General features: G+C 40.1%; 1 protein-coding gene across 1 annotated transcript in view; it reads left to right on the top strand.

Annotated features, from left to right (window-relative positions):
• LOC141796661 (RNA-binding motif, single-stranded-interacting protein 2-like) overlaps positions 1 to 18,856 on the top strand; it is a 37,663-nt gene that overhangs the window by 1,603 nt on the left and 17,204 nt on the right. Inside the window, exon 2 of the mRNA XM_074677898.1 lies at positions 17,222 to 17,391. Coding sequence (XP_074533999.1) covers positions 17,222 to 17,391 — 170 coding nt within the window. The remainder of the gene's footprint in view (positions 1 to 17,221; positions 17,392 to 18,856) is intronic.

Here is an 18,856-nt window from a genome sequence, read left to right on the forward strand (position 1 = left end):
TTCATGGATTAATTCAGTCCTTTCTGGTCTATTGTGTAATAGATGCATAATACAATAGAAATACTGCAGAAATGTATTGGGTGACGATTTAACAAAGAAAAAGGGTTATTGAGTTTTTAAAAGATTTGTTTGATGAGAAACACGTCTTGATGTTTTAACAAGAATCTATGTCAAAAAGATTTTTGCCTTAAGTCATTAAGCCATTTTTTAAACTCTGTCACTCCCAACACAAATTATGTTCCAAAAGCCATACTGTTGCAAATTTGAGTTTATTGATGGAGAACTACAATTTCATAGGTCAAAGAAATATAACCCCACATATTTAATGGTGGTAGTAAAAAATTGGGATTTGTTTATATATTTTATCTCAAGGCTGCGGCCATTAATACATGAATCAATCAGGTGTCAAATGTTGAATTACTTAGTAAAGGCCAAATACTTTTCTTATTGATTATTCAGCCTTAATACTTTTTTTAAAGAAAATTTGGTTTAAGTTTCTGTATTAAGCATCTTGATAGGGATCAGCATTTTTTGCCCCCGATACCCGTACAATTTTTAGCATTGAGTACCGGCTGATAACTAAGTCTCGATTCCAATTCTTGGGTTTGAAAGATAAACTTTGCTCAAGAGGTAAGAAAGTAAAGCTGCACACTTTTTTTGGTCTGTGTTTTAACAATTCAGAATCTTTAATGAATAATAGCTGAAATATGTCTTGAGCTGATTAAATCCATTTAACTTAGTCCAGCTAGCTTTGATGTTAAAGTCATCTGATCTGTATTACATGCCCTCCTAACATGATTGATCTTTGGGATGGTTATGGATCAGAATCGAGACATCCCTACTTCTTGAATTTGCTTGTTTTCTGTGTTTTTATTGGCTAGTGGAATATCATCGTGTTAGGGACTACACCAGGGGTGGGCAAACTTTTTGATTCGTGGGCCACAACGGGTTCTAACATTTGACAAAGGGGCCGGACCAGGAGCAGATGGATGGAGTGCTTTGGTAACTATCAGGGTATCATTTGTTCATTCCATAACCATTTTAGAATCCAAAATCGGAAAACAAATAGCAGTCTATTTTTTGCTGTTTTGATTTTGTTTTGAAATTAAAATAAGAATATGAGAGAATGGAATTATAATGGGATTTTTAATCCGTGTATGGTTCTTTCTTTTGTTATTGTGTTTCAAAACAAAATTTTAAAAAATGAAAAAACTGACTTGTTTTTTTGTTTTTCTGTTTTAAAACCAAAACGGAAAAACGGAATTACAGAAAAACAGAAAAACAGAAAAACGCGTTTTTTCTGTCCTGGTTTAAAAAATGAAAAAACAAAAAATAATAAAAGATTGTGTCAAAATCTTTTGTGTGATAATTTGATATTAAATGTGAACTTTATATATAGAAAACATCAGAATTGCAGGGAAAATAAAACATTAACAAGGTTTATTCATTTAATTTTTTCAAGTTCGGTGGGGCTGATTAAAGCATTTAACGGGCCGCATGTGGCCCCCCGGGCAGTAGTTTGCCCATACCTGGACTACACAAACTAATTGAAGGACTTATTTTGGTTTGGAAAAGTTAAATTTATTGTCCAAACTTGACAAATTTGCTGACTTATAGAACTAAAAATCCACTAATTGTTTATATTTTGGGTATTAGAGAAGTCTTACAAAAATATGTCATCTTAAAAGATCTTACAGATCAGATGACTTTCCTTCCTTACTACAACCACTACACACCAAGCAGTCTTTTCTATGATAACTGTTTTTTGAATGCCATGAATGCATTTTTTCCTCTTCAATAATCATCTCCCGGCACACATGGGAGACACGTGCTATTCTCGGTCATTGAGGCACTGAGAAAAGAACTAGAAAAAAAAATTAAATGTAAAACAGGGTGCGTTACAGTAAAATTACTGTGGAGACTCAAAACAAGACAAACTGCTCAACTGAGACAGGATTGATTGATTGAACTGGATGAAGACAATTTGAAAGACTTCAGGACAAGCAGGAAAGTATCACTTATCATAAATTCCAATTTACTTACAAATACATAATGAAGGATGCAGGGCATAAAAAAGGAAGTCAAGTTTTCTCCGTGTATTGTTTTAGTGATTCCCAGCATCTCCAGAGTTCACCAAGAGGTCAAGTCCATGTGTTTTGATTTTTAACATTTCCTCCTCCCACTTCCACCTCCTCCTCCCTCTGTGTTATCTCTCTCACATTCTGCCATACCTGAGCTGCGTGAGTACACCAAATAAAAGTCTCGTTGCAAAATAAACACACAGTCGGGTGAGAAAAGAGCCCTTTGTGTTTGCCAGGTGAATACCAACCCAGACGACCGAAAGGTGTTTGGTTTCTGTTGTGCGTAAATCCAGCTGCTCCCCCGCTTACTCAGCACCTCATTTCCTCCTGGAACTAACAGAATTAATGTTCTGAAATTGAATTTGTTCGGTTTATGTGTAAAGCCCCTTGCTAAGATGAATACCAGAAGGTTTGTTGTGTCTCAAGGTATCACACGTTCCTCTCACAGGGCTCTGTCACACCGCTTGTTGTTGTCAGTCATATTTTTGCTCTTCTCTAGGTTGGGTTCTTTTCCAACAAATGTCATCTTGATGCTGTGACTCAAAGATCACAAACTGGAAGGATCCACACAGAGAGTTGTAAAAGAAATGAAAGGAACACATTAACTGGTGCAGTTGTCGCATGATGTAAAGGGTTTTAATAAAACTCAGAGGTTTCCCACCCTTCCTCTTCCACCCCCAGAAGCTTCTAGACGTCACCACTGTTTCATAATTCTTGCCTCATGTGAACCAAAAGCTTTTTTATGTATGGGACTGACTGCTCAACAACAATAGGAGATAGTTTTTGGTAGCAGTGGCAGCCCAAAGAAGAAATGTTAACACAGATTCATATTTTGTATGATCTTGTGGCTTGTTAACAATTAGATTTGGTTTTGATTGGTAAAAGATGTCTGAGATAAAAAAGACAACATTGAACAACAATTAGTGGTTTAAACACAGTGTTTGCCATCATGTATCCTATTTAAAAGTCCCCCAGAGGAAAAATCCAGTTTGAGTCACTGCATATTTTATCCATCATGGTAAAATATAAACAAAACTGGGGTTAAAGGTTATGTAAAACCATGCAAACAGAAAATGCTTGATCTATTTTCCACATGTTTTTGTAGCAAAAAACTCTGAGGGTATCAGTAGCGGCAGATCAAATAAGGACTATCAACAAAGACTAACAGCAAAGCTACATTACGTTTCTTTTTCTGTTTGGATCTTTTTTTTGGGAAAGTTTGGGAACCCCTGACCTATTCATGGTTGTTTTGGTCCATAGATTTGAATCAAAGCTGTAAAGGCAACAGTTTGGCCTGCAGTTAGTGTACCTGCTTTTATGGGGCACAGGATCAAGAGTTATAGTTCACATCACAACAGGCACTGGTTCGACCCATGGCCCCCTCCCTGTGCTGTATGTCTCCTTACATGCTCTGCTGCCCAAATTTCCTAATTCTTTCTCACTGTCTTGTCTAATAAAGGAAAAAAAAAAACACTACCTCAAAGTATGTTTGCTTTTGTGAGAAATAATGAATTAAAAAAAAAATCTCAGGCTAGCCATTCGATCTCAAGAGTTCCTTTGGAGAAGGTTGTTATTCATAGATACACTTGAAAGGAGAGTGCCCTGCAACCTGCAAAGAGCTTACCCTGTTTTTTCATGTAAGCGTAATCTGGATATTCAGAGCGCGGCCACACTGGCCATCCAAACTGTGCCGTGCTTAAGCACGATTGCCCCCCTGCAGAGCTGTTCCCCAGCTGGAGAGTACGGCCAGCGGTCACACTACCCCTCCGTCAACCAGATTTTAGCGGGTATCAGACACGCGCACGGCCCGCCTACGTCATCGTGACGCGTCTGTTGACATGAAGCACGATCTCATCAGAGTCATGAGACACAGAGAACACTGCTGCAACTTTAGAGACTTTTGGACTAATAGTAAGTCGTTTTTGCCCGACACAGCCCTCTAACGCCCCTGCTTTGATTTAAGTGATCGTCAAGAGATGCGCTCGCGGTGATCTTACATAATGGATCGCACGCGCTGTCTGCGTGCTTGTGCTCGTGCATGAAGTAAACCGTGCCGAAGCCCACCTCTTCGAAGCGTGCCCGGAGCGAGCACGGAAGCTCAAGTGCTCAAGCACGGCACAGTTGTGGTCACACTGGCCATTCCAAACATGCTTTAGGGCTGAAGCGTGCTTAGGCATGGCACGATTGGCCAGTCCTCAGAAAAAAAAACATAGGTATGAAACTAATTTCACGAGACTGTCTAAAACAGTTGCACAAATAACTTTCCATGACATTATCACTGATCTGAAAGTGGAGATCCAGCTCAAGCGAAAGACAAATATACTTTATTTTTCACCATCTTTTTGGTTTCCTAAGTTGTTGGTTTCAGATGATATTAACATGCTTATCAGCAAAGACATTTGGGTCCATCAACACAGCAAACATCCACTCATTACAGCCTCTGAGCTCAAATTGCTCTGAATTAGATTCTCTCACAGGATATTGCTTCTTTCTAAAATTTCTGTCTAATCTGAAAAGCCATCATACGTGTCAAATGTCAGATGTCAAGTGTCTTCGAAATGATCCAACAAGGGGAATTTTCCAGACAGTACTTGATTTAATCTTTAACCCCACAGCAGTTGTGTTATTTTGACTAAAAGAAGAGCTAACTGGATGTTCAGTGTGATTGATTGTTGAAACAACAGTTTGCTAAAACAGGACACAAGTCAGAGCAAGCAGATTTTTCTCTCATTCCAACATAAACTGAAATTAAATATGATTTTAAGTACGTTTTCAAAAACACAGGAAAAAACAACTTCTTCAGAGATTAGATGGTTGGCTGTCTGTGGAGGAACTCCAGCACATCAGTAATGAAAGGAGGTGAAAGAAACAGTGTTAGGGAGTGTTATAAAGTTTCATCTAGAATATTACAGCTTTACCAATCAATATTAAATTAACAAAAAACAGACTTAGTGTTTTAGCTTCTGAGCTAGTTTCTCTTGTGTTCAGCAGCTCCTGTTCTTATAGTGTATGGTTGAGTTGCAGCTCCCATCCATTTGGGTTTGATCTTTAAAAGCTCCACTAACAGCAGAAAAAATCATTCCATCCAGGCAGTATTATGATTGTTTGGGGATGTACTAATCAAACAGTATCTAATCAGAACACTGTTTTCTTATTTTGGGTAATCATGGTTGACGTATCCAGTCTGTGTCTTCATCAATTTGAGAAATTCTGGGCAGAAGAAAAACCCATCACATGAGATTTTCACTAATCAGATCCAAGCCACATTTGGAGTTAGTTTGAAGTTTGGTTCCAATCAGACGTCTGAGTTTGCGTTCCAGTCTAAAAGCTCAAGCTGCTCAAATCAGCTTTTAGTGTCTCCCATGTCACATTACGAAATGACGCTAAGTGAAGACGTCAAAATCAGAGTGACAGAAGTGCGTCAGACTGGCCGAGCAGAATCCATGCTGCTCCCGCAGCAGCAGCTTGCTGGGCTTGTCTGGCGTGACGGAAGAGTTCTGCACCATGACAGACGACTATCTTCACAGTGAAGCGACAGATCTCTATCTCCTGTACTTCCTTTGTAAAAGCTGCACCACATTTGTTTGGTTATTATGCCTGTGTCGTCACAACAGCAGCACATGATGATTGGTTGTGTCTTAAAGACGTGATTTGAGAATTCTAATTTGCTTTCTTTCTGAACAAAGCCATGAGCGTTTTGTGCCATCACCATCTGACCTTTGAGTGAATTCATAAATACTGGTCTCCTACTCATCAGACAGACATAAACACTCATTTAACAGGCTTATCATTTTGTTGCGTGTGTGTGTTGCGTAGGTTTGTTGTTTTGTTTTGGTGTTCTGTTTCCTCTGGTGGCCAGTAAACAGTCAAATTGAATAACTACATGTGAGGTTAATGCAAGGTGCAGTGTCACTGACTCTCAGTTGCTTTACACAACCTGCTTAAGGTAAAATTTTTATGCTTTTATTCCATCTCGCTATTGTACAAAAAGTTTAGTATGAAAGATAATTAGTATGCAGAATCAGTGTCTGAGTAGGATATGACAGTGAAGTGCAAATGTGTGAATCTTTTGCCTCTGAGCTCAAACTTAAGAACCTTTCCTGACTGTATCTGGGTAGGCTTCCAAACATCAACAGCAAGATTTTTTACCCTGACTTTTTTGTGTCTTTTTTACTTGCCAGTTTCTTTGTAAGGGATTGGCTGATGTATCAAAACGCAGGTAACACTCAAGGGGCAACATCTGGTTAGGTTTGGAAAATGAAGCCAATACAGAAGCGCTGGAAGTTGCAGTTTGTTGAACACTACAGTTCTTCGACACTCTGCTTGAGACTGGCTATAGAAAAGCTGGGGACCACATACGCCCCAAGCAAAATAAGCAAACTTTCCCAGCGTTTAAACATGTTTACAACCATCAGCACACACTGTCAGGGTGAATTTTTATCTAACTCGGTGGTTTAGAAGATATTAAGATCATAAATTTGTCTGATCAGACGGATGGATTGATGGACATATAGATGAATAGATACTTTACTGATCCCGAGAGAAATTGAGGTTTCGAATCAGAGGCACAGCTCACGTGACCAACAAGTCTGGCGCCCTGTCAGGGGTGGGTATTGATAAGATTTTATTGGCACCAATACTGCTTATCAACCCAATTCTTTATTGACTCCCTTATCAATTCCTCCTGTAAATATTATGTTTACCAAGAGTAGGCTTTGCAGGTTTTGTGTGTCAACATTTTATTGAGTTAAGTAAATAAATATGACATGATACTCTCGGTATTTAAGGCTGTGTGTCGACAAATGTTTTAACATGTCACTGGTGTTGCCTAACCTTGATGGACAGAAGGACCTGCCTGATTCAGTTTCTGAAATCCTGCAAGTCCATCTTGCCAGGCTCCAATGACCAACGATTTCACTCGTCTAAATTCTAACCCGCCCAATCAGGGAAGAGAGGCGGGAGCTGTGGGAGCAGCGTAAGTGACGAGAAGACGTGATGTTGGCAGACTTTTGTACTTGTCAGCGTTCCTTTGATTCTTAAGTTAACTTAACAAAAGCAGCAGCAGTCCTCTAACACCATTATCACAGCTGTTTCTCATGTTCCTGTAGTTGTTAGTCTATTGTTTCTCAGCAGCGGCACACATAAGCTACGTCATACCGTGGCTTGATGCGGATTGGTCTGTGGTGAGTGTGTCAATCAGAACGGTCCTCCAATCACCAGCTGCTGATTTTTTTTGAAGGTCCTCTGAAAACAAATCTGAAGAGCCGCTACCCAGATGGACTAGTGAAATATTTCCGTGGCGGATATATGAAACTGTCCGTATGGTGTGTCAGGTTAGGTGTTGCCACCCTTGCATGATCTTACAGCGTTGAACACATTGCTCTTTGCGTTGTTTGTGTCCTTTTTGGTATAATGAAGCCAAGCTTTTCATTGTTTTGATCTCTACGTGATTGTCTTGAGCGAGCGTAGCATGATTGGTTTGTGGCAAGTCATGTGTTGTTGGTGCAAGGACTGGCTGCTCTGAGGTGATACAAAGAATCAACAAGGGAATCATCAAGTATCAAGGCTAATGATTTTGATGGATCGAACCATTTCTAATAGGACACTAGGGATGGGTACCTTTCACATTTGAAACGATACGGTACTGATGCCCGATACCTGGCAATCGGTCCCGGTACTCAACGGTACCACTTTTCGGTACTTATTTGTGTTTATGTGGTAAAAAATATTAATTTGTTTAATAAAAAAATATTTTATTTTTCAATTTAGTATAATTATTCTACAGTATATAACCTTGCAATGCTGTGTTCATGTCCAGCATGGAAAAGCATCTACTCTTCTACTCCCTCACAGTCACAAAGATGCATTTAGGTACCTAAACATGGTACCTTTTGGTTTTACATGAATCGATACCCGGTACTTTGACAGAATTAGGTTGGTACCTCTAAAAGTACCTAATTCGGTATCCATCCCTATAGGACACAGTTATCTTCTATCCATCTCTACACTCTTTAGCTGTCAGTGAGGAGCACCAAAGCCCACCTCTTGATTCTGCAATTTCAACGTTGCCCTCAGCGCCCCTGTTTCTGGTCTTTTTAAGAATTTTATCTCTGTTATCCACAGTATGCTCTGTCCTGCAGCATGTGTCAAATGAAGTGTTATGAGAATGAAAACATTAACGAGGTGAAGTCAGCTCTGTTTATCCCTCTGCACTCTCTCAACTAGACACAGAAGCTAGCAAAACTCCAGCACTACTTTTGAAAACCAAACAAAAACAGATACAGAGCAGTCACTCTGTCACTATTTCTGAAACCCAACTGTGAATTGCTTTAATTTAAAGACAGCACACCTGGTGTGTCCTGCCATGCAGATATTTGGTTTCTTGTCCTGCCTCACTGGAGCTGTGCAGCACAGTCTGTGACAACATGTGATTCAAACATGATGTGATTAGTTTGACAACATGTGTTTGCCCTGTGTTTCTGCTGAGACAAACTGGATTGATTCCTTTACTTTCTAGTTTTGATGATTCAAGTCAGGTGAAGTTGTAATCCAGTTTGAGACAAATAAAAATTTCAATGATAGGAGAAAACATGAAGCAGTTGTTTTAGTGTCTGATACTTACATTTGTAGTCTCGTCAGAGTTGCGTTTAGATCCCCTAGTTCATTTCTGTGTTCTCCAGCATATAAGCCAGTAAATCTGCAAAATGTGCAAGGCATTACACAGCTGTGAACACACAAAGTTCCAAAGCTGCATTTTTGTTCGACAGGAAAAAAAATCTCCAGGTGTGAACATTTGTTTCAAGTTACACTACACAGAAAGGGTTTTGAGTTGTTTCTCAATAAAAACAGATGTAATTCAGCAACCGACTGTTTTTTAATGGTGCACTAATTTTGAGTAACAGTCAAATTTCGAATCGAGAATCAAAAATTGTTGGTAATCAAAAATGGGCTGGTCATATCATATCCAGACCTCAATAACCGTAAATGAATCAGGAAATCAGGCAGATTTACCACACTAGCTGATAATAGACTTCATTATTTTGTATCAGGAGCAGATGGGTAAAATCACAGAGACTACATCCAAAGATCATCAGTCTCTGGTAATTCTCAGGAAAATCTGAATTAGTGATGTTCATGATAAGCAACGTTTACTCATTTCTGCTTTTATGCCATTATTTCTTTGTCTATTCTTCATCTAAATACATTAGGGGTGTAACGGTACATGTATCCGTGCCGAACCGCTCCATAAGGCCGTTCAGTTCGGTACAGTGCTGTATTCGAACGAGTACAGTAAGTTTACGTTAGCCGCTGCACATGGCTCTTTAATATTCACGTGAGTACTCGTCTATGATTGGCTGAGCAGGGAAGGCGTTTTAATATTCATGAGGAAAGTGGTCTGTGATTCGTGCTTTGCGATCATGTGCATATCATGTGGATGTGACGTCTCACGGTGAGCCAATCAGAAGATGAATGTCAAAGAGCTTCCGTAGCCACAGGAGCTTGTGTCTGAATTGTGCATCATGGCTGCTGCTAACGACCAACCGGCGCTTGAAGAGCCTCCCCCCTCGCTGTATAATGGCAAGTTTTTGGTTTAGTAAACATGCTAAACAAGCAAATGGTTTTGCGTTGTTCCATACTGTTCCGAAAAATGTACCGAACCGTGACCCTAAAACTGAGGTACATACCCAACTGTGATTTTTGCGACCGTTACACCCCTAAAATACATTAAGTAATACTTTGACAGAAACAATCCCTAATATGTGAAAAAACTTCTCCATTTGTGTCTGCAACACGTTCCCCGGCTGCGCCTGACCCCTCTCTTCATCCAATCAGAACCTGTCAAGTTGTGGCAGACTGTCCGTCAAACCATTTTGCAGTGAAGCAAAAGTCCCTTTAAATATCAGGACCTGAACGTTCTGTAAATACCTGAATAAAAATAACAGGAGTTTATGTGTTAAGGAGGATTTTATCATTACTAGGACAGCACTAGTTCAGTGAAAAAAAACAAACAAACATAAGGAATCTTGGTATAAACAGAGGAGTTAAGTAGCCAACAACCCTTTGGGTAATCTAATTTGGCCCCTTCACCATTAAATTGGTCACCTATTGGCGACAAATTGAATGGACTTAATGAAAAGGGAAGTTGTTTGTAAATTAGTGTCAATGCAGATCTACAAACAACCAGACAGAGTAATAAAGACAGAAAAAGCAGTACATTTTTTTTCACACCAAAAAGAAGTGGAAAAAGAGTGTGAACCATGTCATAGAAAGTTTGAAAAAGGTTTCCCTGCTAAAGTAATATTTTATTTTTCTGAAATAAATGTAATATAAAGGGTAGTGGACATGTGTTTATTGATCCTACCACAGGGAATGCATGACTAACTTGAGTCTACGCGGCTACGTTTCTTTCTTTGTATCAAACCAGCTGTTCCACTGCAGTGAGTCTATCCTCACTGAACTCTCTACACTGACCTTTGTCCCTCTGGCCCTCTGCCAGGTATATGTTTGTCTATCTCTGTGTTTAATGTGTCAGATGCTTCGGATTAGCCCCTCACTTCAGTGCCAGTCACATGAACCAGCCAAGGTGAACAGGTAGAGAGGGAGACTGAGTCCTTGGAGAAAGCACAGCTGTCAGAAATCTGATGCCAGGTACCGCAGTGATGCCAGACACTCGGTGTGCCTCACAGTTTGTTAGATCTCGAGCTGAGCCCAGGGTCGCTGTTTGGACGTATCTGATTCCAAGCTCCTGAGCTCTGGACACCCGACCTGGCATGGAGGCCAAGCATGCATTTGCACGGTGCATTGAGTTGTGATCAACATTAAGAGGCAGACAGTTTGAGGATTAAAAGGTGGTGGTGGTGGTGGTGGTGGGGGTGGGGACACAGGGAAGGGGAGTGTTACAGACAGAAAGGAAGGAGGTTCAGGAGCGAGTCTGGGCGTGAGTCTGGTGTCCCTGTCACCTGGTTGGAATGCAGATCTTCTCATCCAAATGGACGTGTGATAAGATCAGGAGCAGACACAGAGGATTTCCTGCCTGCTGCCATACTGCAGCTGTACTAGACCCAGTCCTCACTTCACCTTTAGCTAACAGAATGTGGCTATTATACTTCTCAAGACAAAGCCTGCTAGTTCTCTCCAGCTGTTACTTTAACTCTCTATAGCCTCAGAGATAAGATTGTTACTTAAATTACTGAGTAACTTAAGAATTTTTGATAATTTTTTATGTTTTAAGATGTAATTTAATACTAATTAGTATTAGTATATAGAAAGTTAAAAAAGCAAAAAGAAAACATTTTAGCTGTTTAAAGTTTTGTACAGGGCCTCTGGGTGCCAGGTCATGAAAAAAAGCACTTGACCAATCTCCGAGGAGTTAACATGCGGTGTGCCAAGATTTGTCAACAGTGAAAATGGATTTGTAATTTTTGCAGATGGAAAAAGAATATGTGGGTGTAGATTTGGGTTCTGTGTGAACAGACTTTAACCCACGTGCCCAGATTTGCTGTGTGGACGATTTCAAATCCAGGGTGCCTGGTTTGGAAATCTGTTTCCACAGAATATGAGTCCGTGGCTGTGGATTTTAATCAATACACATGGATTGCAAAATGTGGGAACTAAAGCAGCTGCAAATCTTTTTTTTTTTTTTTGGCATGGTACTTGATTGTTCCCTGCTTTTAAAATACTTTTTGTTTTAAAATTGCTGGACAAAAATGCATAGTCACACAAAATTTGCAGGAATTAGTTTAATTGGGGTAACAGCATCACGTACTAAAGAAGGGGACTGGGGGTCGCTATGTGCTGTCCAAATTCAAAATCTATTTAAAATTATGGATTTCATCAAAGTAGGGATTATTGTATGCCGTTTACCCCATTATTTGGGTTACATTTTGTTATTCGCCCACCTGTGCAAGCTCTACTTTTGGCGACAACTTGAACACATATAGGGTTACACGTGTGATCCAGCTTTTTGTCTTCACCTAGCTGAATGTACTAGGTGGGAAAATTACTGGCAGGATATCGACCTGTGACTTCTCTGGCTGCAGCTTCAGCACACCGAGGCAGATTTTGGCAAAAACAACTGTTTTACAGCAGCTATGACAACTCTGTAGGAAAATTTTATTACACCGAAAGCAAAAGCACAACAAATACAGAAACGTCTGCTACACCTGCAACATTTCAGTCAAGAAAAGTGATGTCTAGAAGTACTTTGACAAAAACTATGAAGTTAATGTGCAGTGCAAGATGTGTAGCTTTAAATTTGCATGCCAAAGAATAACTGGTTCGATGCTTAAAGCGTACATATCATGTTGATCCGTGATTTAATACTTACATATAAAATAATAAAGTTGAAAACAAGACCTTTCACCCCCTGAATTTTCAAAAAATGAGATATTGTATTTTTTCTGATATCCAAGAACGAGATTTGATGCCTCTGAAAATAGGTCATTGCCATTTGGCTGCGAGATTTCGACCTTCGTGACGACACGAGGATCCTTTCTTTTTATTGGAGTAATCTGATAAAGCAGCTCCTCCTCTGTGATGTCAGTTAGTCACACAACCGCCACAGAGGTATACACCCACCAAGAGCCGAGTATAAACGTATAAACTATACATGTTACAGTACCGGTTTGACTTGCCACACTGAAGTGTCCTGAGATGATCTGTGTTGAGGTGGATTTTCTTCCTCCTGAGCTGCAGAACCGCCCGGGTCTGACACTCTGCCGTTTTATTAGTGCTATCAATGCCTTACGGTGAAGTTTTGGCAAACAGCAAACTCGCTCGGTCTGCCCCATTCAACATGGCAATTTTGTAAATACTGCCATGCTGCAAAAACCGCCCCCTGGCTCTACCCCCTCCGCCCCTCTGATAGAACTGACCAATCAGAGCACAAAGGGCTGTGACGTTGCGAGGTTACTGGAGGTCATTCTTGAAATGGAGCGTTTCAACGATCTTCAGAATGGCCTAAACTGAGGATCTTGAGAACGCTATTGTGGGGAAATGAAGGAACTAAATGACTTGTACTGAGGGCAGAAATGCTTTACAGGCATCCTTGTCTGGCATAGTGTAAAGGAGAAACAAGCATGATATGTCCCCTTTAACCAAATGCTCAAAGCTGATGGCATTTGTTGATCCAGAATACAAGCCTTGTCATTTTTTCCACTCTTGTAGATGTTGTTTTCCATGGCAAAGACTTTAATTACAGCCTAGCAGGTCAGTGTCCAACTGACCCTTTTTTTGTTCACGTTTAGAGCAATAAAAATAATCTGCAAGTATTCCAATATATCTTTATTTGATATTTAGAGCATTTGAACACAGGAATTACTGTAAATTCCCGTCCCTTTTGTGCATTATTGCTGTACCATGCCAGGGGGTCGCTCATCTCTGGTACCAAGGCTGAAAGTTCGGAAATCCCTGACTTTACAGACTAATTATTGTTTGTTTATCTGTTAACATTAAAAACAGGGAACATTAAGGTGTCACAATTCTAAATTCAAAATGTTTTTTTTTTCATCTCTAAGGTAAGTATTGAGTGGTTTCCCCATGACTAGCTTTCCTTGGTCCTGAAGTGGAGCCAGTGCAAAGCGGGTGCTCAGCAGGGTAATTCTATTCGAGCTGGAAGCTGTGTCCTCATTCAGCTCGCTGGGCTATAAATCTGTGCATTAGCATGTTAGTCAGCTGGTCAGACAGTCATGGCTCTTTCCTGCCAGAGGAGAAGACAGGAGCACTGGTGGGGAGCAAGGCAGGCAGACCCCCCGTCAGCCAGGAAATCCATGGAATTCAGGGGGTCAAACTGGGGTCGACTGGAAGAGCCCCACAGGGAAAGACGGAGATAAAAACAGAGGCAGCAAGAGACTAAAGAGGGTGGAACATCGAAACAGATGCTAGATGTGCAAAGATGCATGAGCCATCGTTTGGGGTGCTCAAAGTTTGTCATAACTTTTGTGATGTCACAAATCAAAACAGTGTTGAAAAGTTTGATATACTGAGGTTGAAATCAATCAGTCCTATTAATAAACAAGATTAGTGTATCAGTTTTACTTTAGATGAGGAAAAAAGGTTTTATTTATAGAAGTTATCCTCATTTTTATCCTGACTTTGGTCCTAAAAATACCCTGTGATATTTTTGAGCCTTTTGTCATGCAGCTGGAGCAGCTCTGCAGAGAAAAATGATGCATTGATAGCATCTGTATCTGAAATAGTGATACTTTCACAGACTTGTGTAAGCCTGCAGGCCCCTTCTGTCTGCTTTGATTTATTGTCATATTCAGTTTGATTTTGAAACTATGTCAATTTGGGTAAGCTAGCTCCCTTTTGTTGAAAAAATATGTGTTATTTATCTTCATGAGGTTCAGGTTTTAAACTTGTGAGAACCAGGTCAGCAGTTTGCTTACCTGGTGAAATGGTAGTTTGTTGAAAAATACAACATCGAAAAAAAAAATAAAAACAGCACGACTGGGTTAATGGTGTCAGTCGAGGATTTTCAGCACCTTTTATTCACATTAACATGACCAAATCTGTGGGGATGATGCAGAAATAGCTCAGAAGGTAATCATCCAAAATCAGAGAAGCAAAAACATTTTTAAGTGCCAGTAGTTAAAATAAGGAGATGTGTGTAATCATATTTCATAAGCTGTTTAAAAGACACATCCTTACTTTGACAGGAAGGTCATAGAGTGACTTTTTTCCCATAATACTTTAAATTTGATGACAGCTGACAGAGTGGTTATAAGCTTTAAAGTGCTTGAATGTAATGAAGTCAATTAAACTTGTGTGTGAGTAAGGCTTCCTGAGCATTTCTGCACCAATTTGTCCTTCACTGGATCAAGCTTTAAAGTGTCAGTTAACAACGTCTGATTACTTGAGGGGTAACATGTTATCAGTCTCTACTTTTAATTAAAGATTAAAAGCATGTTTGATAGTAAAGAGCTGAAGTATTTTTTGACATGCAGCTTTTTGAAACTTTACAACCAGGCATACTGAAGCAGTTAAAATGTGTGCGTGTGTTTGTGGGCGTATGATTGCACGCGTGTTGGTGCAGAGTGGTGATTTTAGGGGTGCTGCTGCAATGATTTCTCCTGCTACAGTTAGAGCTTGATTGGGAATTGGCACTTTGGTTAAGAGTGCTTGAATGAGATTATAGGTCTCTGCTGTCCTGTTCTTTGCTCATTCACAAATTAGCTGACTCCAACATGGTATTTATCATGAGTTACACTACAACAAGTTGGAAAGAACCCCTAAAGGCTGGCTCGTGCTGTGTTTGAGGTTTTCTTCAGGCCTTCTAAAGATTTTTGAGGTGTGATATAAAAAGAGGAAAACTTGAAAAATTATTTTTAAGGCTAGAGTTTCATACTTTTTTTTTGAATATTTATATTAAATTTTCACTAGGAGCGTTCAAAGTCAGGGTTGAGATTCATTGATTTATTAAATAAATATCAATTATTCCACACTTTCACCATCTTTCAATTTAATTCACAAACTGAATATTCTTTGAATTGCATCAATAAAAAATCTGGATGGCCTTATTTTGGTCTAATGAATTCAGTTGTGTCTCCATGTTGCCTTACATGAGTAAAGGAAGAGAGGGTTTCCTTTGCATAATTGGGCCTGTTGTTGAATGATGGCTACGCTGCTGGCAGAGCAGAGGTCAGAGGGGCCTTATGGGTAGTGTCTAATTAGGGGGATTGGTTGATGTTGCTGGTGGTCCTGGTGTGACCGTTGCTTCCTGCTGGGCTTTTCCTAAACACCACCGGTCTGATCAGTGACCCCGTCCTCTCTGCTCAAATTAACCCATGGTCCTTTTGCCGCCTCCCCCCAATCGCTCTCTTGACTGAGACACTCTGGCCTCACGGCTCTGATCTCTGGCAGGAACCGTGTTTGTTCTCATTCCTTTTGTTATCCAACATTGAATTAAAACCTTTGGCTGCAAGATTAATGAGATTTAAGTCCTTTTCTCAAAGCAAACAGTCACAACATTTGCCAGTTCTGGCGTGCCCGGTCTGCACTCAAGTGCTGCTATTTATTCCCTGAGTCTTGTTTGGAAGACAGCCAATAAATCTATTCCTGGAGAGAGAGCACTTTTATGTGACTTCTTGACAGCCAAAGTGATAATGAAACTACATTTATCCCAATAAAAAATATTGCTCTGCATGGTTACACAATCTTTTGTCTGAGTTCTCCAAGGAGGGCAACGATCCCATAGTGAGAGGAGATGATGCACTGGTTGTTGTGCAAGAGTCTTTCATGTTTCCAGCCGTGAGTCATGGACTAGTTGACTGCCAGAGTTTACGACGAGTATTCACCGGCACTGAGGAGTCCTTGTAAACTGATAAAAGAAAACAGGCCAACTAAAGACATGAGAAAGGGGATCAAGAGTGGTTGGGCTTGGTATCTGTCCTGAACAGATGGTCCAAACATGAGCATGTTTCTTTGTTTTGTCATTAAAAAGTCCTGGTGAGCTATTCTTACTCATCCTTTTATATTCCCCTGCCTTTTTCAATGAAATGACTCCACCAAACTCTGTTTTTTATTATTCCACTCAGGATCTTATTAACTGTTAACCTTAGGCCTGACTTAAAGAAAATGTGGAACCATCACTCTACAGATGGCAACGATTCAATTAGAAATGCTTTCATGGGCAAAAGTACTTTCAAATAAAATGTCACAGAGTAGAAATTTTTGAAGCCATTTCTCATCATTTTGTCCCATCAGAGTGATTACATGTTAGCTTTAGATCTGTGGAGACTTGGTTTTGAAATCCACCGCAACATTTTTTTGTGGTTTTCAAAGAAAAAAAGAAGTTACTCAACACAGAGAAAGCATAAGAGGCCCCTTTTTCCCTATATGGAGTAGGCAGCCAAGAGGCCCCGCATTCCCCTCAGAAAGCAGTATTGGTGAGTGTTGACATGAGAGCTGTGTGATACCACTTTTTCAGCTCCCACATAATCATCTGCCTCATGCAGGATTACCTTCCATCTCTCAACATCTCCAAACACTTTTTTTAGTTTCTGAGCTGTAGAGAATCGGAGGTTGTTATGTATCTTTATCGTTTGCCCATGTTTTATATCATTACTGAGTTTAACAGTGACTCAATAGTTTGTGTTTACGAACAGTGAACTAACGCTGACTTTATTTTCTTATTTCAGCAGTCCTATGTGTCCTCCGGCCACCAGATGGCGCCCCCCAGTCCCAACACTAACAGCAGTAGCAACAGCAGCGGCGGTGGGGGAGGGGAACAGCTGAGTAAAACTAACCTGTATATTCGTGGCCTTCATCCCGGGACCACAGACCAAGACCTGGTCAAGCTCTGCCAACCGTAAGTGACTTTGAAGATTCTTTTTCAAGTAAGATCAACCCAGAAGTATTTTGTTAAGCTGATGAGCTTCGTATATTTCCCTGGATTGGGGTTACACGTTGGGAAATACATTATTTATATTTTGGGTCGACCTTAATGAGTTAAATATCACATCAGCTAACCTCAGTCTGAAGGTTGAATATGCACCTGCTTCAGCAGCTTAATACTCAAAGTCCCTGTCAGGATTTTTTGGCTGGTTGTACAACTGTATGTGATGTCCTTCACAACCTCTAGAAGCAAAGATCTTTTAGGTATTATTATTCAATAGACAAGTTTCAAAAGTTTGTTAAACTGAAATTAGTGTTTAATTGCTGGGGCCAAAAAGGGTTGCCAATTTATCCTCACTTTTCTCTTTATGTGATGAAGGCACTGTGCTATGGCATTTATTTTGAGCATGATAGTGAGTTTATTTGGAGCTCCAGCCGTGTGTTTTCCTCTCCTGCCTCCTCAACGCTTCAGTGCAATGTCAAATGACATCTGTGACACCAATATTCTGCTGCTGAAGGATCAGTATGAAAACACAAAGGTGTGCCAAAGCAGAGCTGCATGACAGTACAGATGCGGATTCACAATTTTTTAAAGGGTTTTTGATACATTCAGTGCCACACGCTATTGGACAATAGAACCTGATGTAAAACAGATCAGTAGCTGTGAATGACAGAGAGAGCGGTGGGTGGTCTACAAAACACAAGGTATAGAGAGAGCACCAGTAGAGAGGACAAAGCTATGAAAAAGACAGACTAACAAGATATTTTCTGGTTGTTTGTTGATTATTGTAAACAAATCCACACTTGCTCACAAACAAGAAGCAGGAACTGAGTTCTGTTTACCGCTGATGTCTCTCTTTTCCCCTCTATCTGAGGTGTGTCTCTGCTCCTCCCTCTGTCACAGTCTCTATACCGCTGCTTGTTCAAATCAAGGGTTGGCAAATGCTATTGATCTGTCAAAAGTTTCTGGAGTCTCATATCTACTTAGCACAGAAAGTAAGGCAATTTGTGCTTTCCAGGTTATTTCTTTGATGTCTCAATGCTTTTTGGCAATAAATCTTATACTGGTACCACATTTGTAAGGAACATGTATTTGTGAGATGAGTCACAAATGAGTCAGTCGAGCTGAGTGTGTGAGTTGTGCCCATGAAAAAAAAGCCAACTCTTCTATGCCAATGCAAAAGAACGGAAAGAGTTTTTTTTTCTTTAAATCTATGCATTACTTTAGGAATAAGTATCAGGTATAAGGTATTGATATTATATTGAAGTTAAAATTCTAGTCTCGTGACAACTCTAGCAACAAGTGCATAACACAGAGAGAGTCCTAGCCGAATTGTTTCCCACGATTAGTGATTATGCTTATTAGTTCAAGGCTCCAGATTTGTTTGTAGGAAAAAAATCCCTCTCCGAAAATGCCTAACAAATGTAGGCCTTTGATC

The sequence above is a fragment of the Halichoeres trimaculatus genome, unplaced genomic scaffold (assembly GCF_033239565.1).
Source record: "Halichoeres trimaculatus isolate MK-OKI-2021-1 unplaced genomic scaffold, fHalTri1.1 fHalTri1_scaffold_1, whole genome shotgun sequence".
Classification (NCBI taxonomy): Eukaryota; Metazoa; Chordata; class Actinopteri; order Labriformes; family Labridae; genus Halichoeres; species Halichoeres trimaculatus.